At 36.5% G+C, this 7,310-nt stretch overlaps 1 protein-coding gene across 2 annotated transcripts; it reads right to left on the bottom strand.

Moving 5' to 3' along the window:
- Positions 1 to 315: 315 nt before the first annotated feature.
- LOC140665388 (RNA-binding protein squid-like) lies at positions 316 to 6,938 on the bottom strand. Of its 2 annotated transcripts, XM_072891470.1 has the most exons (9): positions 6,662 to 6,938; positions 3,380 to 3,420; positions 3,165 to 3,292; positions 2,918 to 3,064; positions 2,690 to 2,821; positions 2,326 to 2,587; positions 1,959 to 2,030; positions 1,113 to 1,228; positions 316 to 801 (listed from the first exon to the last, which is right to left on the bottom strand). In XM_072891470.1, exons 1-8 carry the CDS (start codon positions 6,799 to 6,801, stop codon positions 1,161 to 1,163), a joined length of 990 nt encoding a protein of 329 aa, XP_072747571.1. In that variant the 5' UTR covers positions 6,802 to 6,938; the 3' UTR covers positions 316 to 801; positions 1,113 to 1,160. The 2 variants fall into 2 exon arrangements, with proteins under 2 accessions (XP_072747571.1, XP_072747572.1); XM_072891471.1 differs by lacking the exon at positions 1,959 to 2,030.
- Between the last annotated feature and the right edge of the window lie 372 nt (positions 6,939 to 7,310).

The raw sequence follows: 7,310 nt of genomic DNA, 5'->3' as shown, positions 1-7,310 counted from the left end.
TTTTAAAGTCTCTGGAAATATTTTTTCAGAATAACAGAATGGAAAGCTTGCTAACAAGAATGCATAGTGTCATATAATTGGTTGTCAATTATAAAAATTTTTGCGACTGAAAAAAATGCGTCCACCTGTTTTCTTACTGGAAAGCTACCATAGGGAAGATCCTTATTTAATAGCCAATTCAATGTAATGATTGCAATCGTTAAACGCCTGATGATTAATTTCTTTCTCTTTAAAGAGTTGTTAATTGTAGCAAATGAAGTCAGGAAGATAGGTCGTAATGTGGGAATAATTTGAAATGTAAAATTCTCTCTTCAATAATGACGCACATGTTTTGATGAGAAGAGACACGTTGTCGTGCTTACATTGTATATTTTATACAACTAATTCTTACTCCATTTTATATTTTTATCGTACGGCATATTACTTCTTGTAAGATTGTTATACTGTAAGATATACTTCATTTCGTTTTATTCGGCATTACATTCAAAAAAAATCTATCGATGGTTTTATATGCTTGCTTTTCTACCGCGAACGTATTATTAAAAAGGAGAAGAACGACACAGGCTCGTACTGCAAACGGCAGAAAGGAAAGCATATAGAGACGCGAAATAATAAATTGGAGTTAAATACAAAATGAAATCGCTACTGCTATTTCCATTGTAGGTTTCGGTGATTGACTTTCGGTTAGCAGCAGTTGTCCACATTGTCGAAAAATTGTCGAATTCTTGCTAGGAGGGGCGCGGCTTAATGGAATGATAATTGGACGAATGAAGAGATCGGTAGTAGTGTGAGGAAGAGTACCTGTGAAAAAAAGACGAAGTAGACCATACATTTGTGTGTGTTTGTGGCGTGTGTATTTATCAATTTTTTATAAATTATATTACAAAATATGTATAATTAATCGGTCGAAATTGGATTAACAAAAAAATTAAGAACATTAATTTAAATTAATTCATGCTTTTATAAAAATGGAAATAATGGACATCGATCACAACATTCATAAATGTGAACAAGCGACATTGAGAATGAGAGAGAGAGAGAGAGAGAGAGAGAATTGCCGCTCTAACTCTAAGAGTGCGAGAACACAAAGTTCCTGGAGCGCGGCAACTCACCAGCAATTACAACATGAATTGCACTGCGGTCGCGAATGAGGATTTTTGTTAATATGGCTGGTGCCTCTGATTTTGGCGACCACCACCTCCTCTCTGTTTGCCACCATAGCCAGAACCTGAAACAATGCCGATATTGTAATATTAGTCTCTACATTTGTCTAAAATAGAAGTTTTATATATATATATATATATATAAAGTTATGTAATTATATATATAAAGTTTATATATACACAATTGTAATTACATACACGAATGCGCGCGCACACATACAACATTATAGCATAAAAGATTGATTCTTATACAATATAAAACATACAACACGCGCGCGCCTCGATAGGAAGATACATTATACTACTATACACTATACTAACACAATCAGGTATAATACTATGGAAAAAATACTACAGATAATAAATAAGAATAAGAGGCTACAGGCTAAACTGCACACTAGTCGGATTCATACCCTTCTTTTCGATACACATCTCTCAGATTATAAATTTTTTTGTCTTGTTATTACAGTAATGGATAAGCAACACATGACAACTCATATAAGCAAAGCATGGAAAATTAAATGTATTTTCTTTTTTACAAGCACTATAATGTTTCTACAATTCAGATTAATCGAAATTTACGTCGAAAATGATTATTTAGTCGATTTATATCCACGATTGAAAGTTCGGGGTTAAATTGTTCCCATAGCAGTCAAAAGGATTATAGAAATGGGTGAAATATTTTAGCGGTGGCAAAGCGTCAAACTGAATATAAAAGAGAGAAAGATAGAGAGAGCAAAATACTAAAAATGATGGATAGTAAAGTATAATATCAAGGAACGCTGTAATGCGTACCTTTACCGCGTACACCACCGCGCCCGCCCGCGTAGCCACCATCGTAATTACCACCGCCATAGCCATAGCCATCTGCGTTTCATGAAACACATGGTACAAATGGAGTCAGTAGCCGCACGTACCATCGAGATTTCGATACGGTAGAAAAAAATTTAGAAAAAAGTAAAGTGTATATATACTACCGCGACTCTAAGGAAAAATTTCGATTCTTCGATAAAATTTTTAGTCCGAGAAAAACGTAATGTAAAGATCAAAATCGCCACTGACCAATTTTATGAAAGAAAGTACCTCACCCTGGGATATTATTTAAATTTGAAAATTCACGATTTATGCTATATGACGAAACAAACAAACAAAAGATAATCACCACCATATCCGCTGTAATCGTAACCACCGTAACCGCCGTAACCGCTGCCGTAGTAATCGTATCCTCCGTAACCATCGTACCCACCGCCGTAGCCACCTTGACCGTAACCGCCGCCGTAGCCGCCTCCGTAACCTTGTCCCCAGCCTCCTTGGCCTCCGAAACCGCGACCACGACCACCTCGGGCGCCTCTACCTCGGCCCATCATTCCACCGCGCATTCCACCCATGCCGTCCAATTTGGGTGTCGCCTTCTTTACGTCCACCTACGATAAGAATTCAAGTTTTAATTCGTTTTTAAAATGCGAAGAAATTAAATTGTAATAAAAGATCAAATAACTATTTTTATATTCCGTAGAAAAACTCACCGCTTTTCCATTGATGGTCTGTTTGGGGGTTTTGAGCAGTTCGTTGACCACTTGCTCAGATTCAAAAGTAATAAAGCAGAAACCTTTCCTTTGGTTCTTTGTCTTATCAAATGGCATCTCCACCTCGACAATCTGTGCGAAAGAATTTGAAAATTATGCGACAATCAATCAATTTTGTTTAGATATATTAAACTATTTAAGTCAATTTTCAAATGATAGAATATTTACGTTTCCAAATTGTGAAAAGAAGTTTTTAATATCGTCGTCGGAGAGCTCCGTCGAGAGGCCACCGACGAAGATCTTCCCGTGTCTTGCTTTTGCTTTTTTGGGATCAACCTTTTTGTTGTTGATGACATGATCGCCGGCCGACATAATCTACAAGAAATCATTTTTATATAGACTTATTATAGGATTATTTGCATACATAGTATTGCTTCATAATATTGAAAATATTATTGAAAAAGAGAAAAATTACTTTATCGAGAGCTTCAGCTTTGGCGAAAACAATAAAGGCGAAACCTCTCGATCTCCCCGTGTTGGGATCTGTTTTGACATTGATACTCTCAATGTCACCGTATGTGCTAAAATGTTCTCTTAACTCCTCTGAAAAAATGCAAGAGAAATTGCGAATAAAAATATAGATTTCCAGAAGAAATATGAGCAATCACGATCGAGAGTGAGAATACTTACTGTCAGTAGTCTCCCAGCTTAAGCCACCAACAAATAATTTTCTGTAAACAATAAACAGAAACGAAATTTGTAAATAAATGTAATGGAGGATAATGCGCGCTTGCCGCCCTAATTTTCCAATCGCTATTACGGTGCTACGATTGTTACGAGTAATATTATCTCAAAAAATTGAATTTTTGTATAGGCACACAATAATTAAAATAAAAAAGAAAGAGAAGAATAGAAATCGAATGTGCCTCTATCAATCATAGAGTCCTGATTACTTCCGGTCAACCTGCAAAGCAATGGAACTAATTTATTTTACCAAAGAAAAAACAGAGATCTTTTTATCAATATTACATTATTAATTAAGTTAATAGCTTCTCAAAATTTACGTTTTAACTCCATAGGAATCTATGCAAATTAGAATCATACTACGATTTAACAGAGCACAATTGACGACCCATGATGCTATCTGGAAAAGGCACTGCAAGAAATTTTGATATTGATTTATGTAAACACGATAATCATTTTTTTTTTCAATTGCAGGAAATAGGAATTCCAATTGCAGCAACGTGCAATGTAGGTGTTGTTCTACATAAAGATTTGGAAAAATAAACACGTTCCTTGCATGAGACTAAACAAGATTGTTATTCTGACAGCAAAAGATAAAAAGAGTTACAAGATATACCATATCCCTAGAACAAATGAACTCTGATAAAGTTAAATGTATATTATTAATACAATTTACATACGCAGTTGCTACGCGATAGCGTAGTGAAATTGAAGTTATGGAGAGACGGCGGCATTTTGCGCAACCACCCAGGCAATTCGATTTGAACATCGTAAAAAAACAAGTTTCGTGAAAAATATTAAAAGAAAAAGTTTAAAAAAAAATACATATGCATATGTATGTATGTGTGTATAATATTATAAGTCTGTGTGTATGTGAATAGAAAAAAAAAACGCATCAAAGAGAGCAAAGTACTGTTATAACGATGATCCAAATAAGCTAAACTCCAGTAGTTGATATATACGGCTGCCCCTAAAGAAAATACAAACAACTTCTCTAAGTTACACACACAAAAAAAAAATAATCCCGATTATTAATATTGGCCCAAAAATGGCACGTGGTAGTAGATCAACTGCAACTCTATAATATTGGAAAGCTAAAAATTAATTTATTACGATAGATTAACATTGGTCACTGTATGATTTTGCTCTGTTCTTATCTTCCTTGTTCTATTTTTTTTTTATTTGAGATTTTTTTTTAAACAACATTATTATGCGTTACATCAGACACTTGTATGCATACATATATAAATTTGTCTATTTTACAGTTCATGTTCATCGAGAAGGATTATTTTACATTATACGACTCATTATTACGATTTGTCTCGAGTCTTAAGACACTTTTGGTATTATTTTTATTGCATTCAAATAACAAGCTGCAATATGTACACACTTTGCTGTTTTTCTATCATTTTTTAAAACTTTTTTCCGGCGGTGTTAAATCTGTATTTATATACGTTTATTGATATATACATTATAAATATTTATCATTTTCATATTATATCATCTAGGGCTGATGATAAATACCATGGGTACCAGTCACTCGCCGGTATCTGTTGTCAGGTCAGGTCACAGTTAGCCGGTTGCAAGCAGTCCACCGTAATCGCACTGGGACGTTTGCCACCTGCAGACCAAGTCACAGAAACTGCGTTAATGGCGTTCCGGAGCTCCTATCGGAGATGTTTGCATTGGCCCTAGTGTCTCTGCGCATTTTTGTTCCAAATAATCCAAATATCACAATTCAGCGGAAATTACTCTACTCTGTATTATATCCAGCAGGCAAGTATATGTCACTGCGACACATTTTTGATCTCAAGTAACGTTTGACTCGACTTGACTCCAGCACTTTTGTGTTGTGACGGAACATGATGGACTTGAGAACTCGATGCTCGATCGTTCACAATAATTCCGACCCCAAAGTTCATTTCATCAAGCTTCGCAGCTCAATTCAGAGATCCCAGACAAGCATTGGACGTATTTTGTCAATCGTTTTGAGCAATTGACTAATCTGAATTTGACTGTAAACTGTTATTGTGAATAAGGACAGATGACTCGTAACTGATCAAACGTGTGGATTTCAAAATTATATTCTCTATTAAGAAAAAAAAAAAAAAAAAAAAAAGAAGAAAAAAAAAAAGAAAAAGAAATACAAATACACACAAAAAATGTTATTCTTAAAGAATACGTATATAAGTAGATCTACATATACATACACAAACTTTATCAATGATGAAATTGTCTCTGCCTTCCGTTAATTATAGAACTAGAAGAGAGTTAATTGGCTGAATAAAAACAGAAAGAAATTTACAAAAAAGTTAGAATGCTTGAAACAGACACATACCTCGTAATTATAGCAAATGTGTAATTATAATCACAGCATAATATATATAATAAGTATATAATTATATTTACCTTATTTTTTTATTTGTAAAAAACAAACAATATGTAAAATATACTTATTTCAGATTTACTGTGCAAGGGCAATTGTATCATAAAACGCAGTAAACTGTTCGATAACTCACATTTATCAATTTATTTCGTATATATAATTATCTAATTTGTAAATAATGATCTAATCGTAAATATTGAATTGCAATATATAATACAATAGAAAGCTGCAAAAAAATGTTAGATTTGTCGGATGTATTTTTTGCGCTTAAGAGAGAGAGAGAGAGAGAAAGAGAGAGATCAAGAATCATCGTATACGCGCAGAGAAAAGAATAGGAAAAAAAGACAAGACGAAGTGAAGAGAGAAAATATGACGCGCGAACGAATTTTTTTCTCAAAGAGAAGGACGTAAGAAAGAAAAAAAAAAAAAAAAAAAAAAGAAAAAAAAACTCCATCTCGTACGCTCTACGAATAACAATAAAGAAATAAACTTCGCCCATTCGCGGGGATAAAAACGCAAGAGTCCGTGGAGCGCGTCATGATTGCTGGATGCGAAGCGATCGCGCGGGAAAAGGATCGGCATCCGGTGTAAGACCGATGCGAACGGATCGCATTGCCCGTTTCGGTTTCTCGAATCGGCCCTCGCCATTTTGTTCGGCGGCCACTCGTGAGCCGCGAGCCGCGAGCCCCGGGAGGGGACGCCGACGGCAATTTCGCGGGAAAACGCTACCGTGTGAGACGTAACGCGTACGACCGGTAGCCGGGAACGCGAGGGGGAATCGATGCGATCGCGTTGATGGAACGCGACGAGGATCACGACGTGACGAACGAGAGAAATCTTACCTGTCCTCCTGCGAATCCTGGCCATTCTCCACGGCGTCTCCGCCGCCACCGGTACCACCGCTCTCGGCTTCACCGTTCTTCTCGAAACTTTGCTCCGCTATGTCTTCACTGAAGTCCTTGTTTTCTTGCTGATCTGCCATTGTTTACGCCGCGTTTTACGCACTCGCTGTGTTCAATGATACGGGGGAAGATCGGGTAGATAGAAAATAATTACACTCGCGCTATAAAGGAGAACGTCTGCGCCGAGACAGATTCCGCGGATGAAAGGAGAAGGATGAGGGGAATGTTCGCGTTGGTTTCGAGAACGCCGCGGATCGTTCGTGCCTCCCCCTGTGAGAAGAAATGTCAAAACGTCAGATCGAGAAGATAACAGAATGGTAACATAAAATCGAGATTTTTCAAGTTGTAATCTAGTGACTTTGTGGGTTTTCTCTCCTTTTTTCTCATCTTATCATGAAAATACGCTCATTGGTCGGTGTTTATAGTCCGATCTTATATTTAAGATGGTCTTAAGCCGTGATTACACTATAGGTTACGGGTTCGGCTGCGGTTGGGGTTACTGTTGGACATTAGGAACCAACCAATCACAGCAAAGGTTGCTTTGCCAACCGCAACCTAACCCGCAACCTACAGTGTAATCACGGCTTTA

Source organism: Anoplolepis gracilipes, chromosome 4, assembly GCF_047496725.1.
Source record: "Anoplolepis gracilipes chromosome 4, ASM4749672v1, whole genome shotgun sequence".
Classification (NCBI taxonomy): domain Eukaryota; kingdom Metazoa; phylum Arthropoda; class Insecta; order Hymenoptera; family Formicidae; genus Anoplolepis; species Anoplolepis gracilipes.
This window is presented reverse-complemented; position numbering and strand designations above follow the sequence as displayed.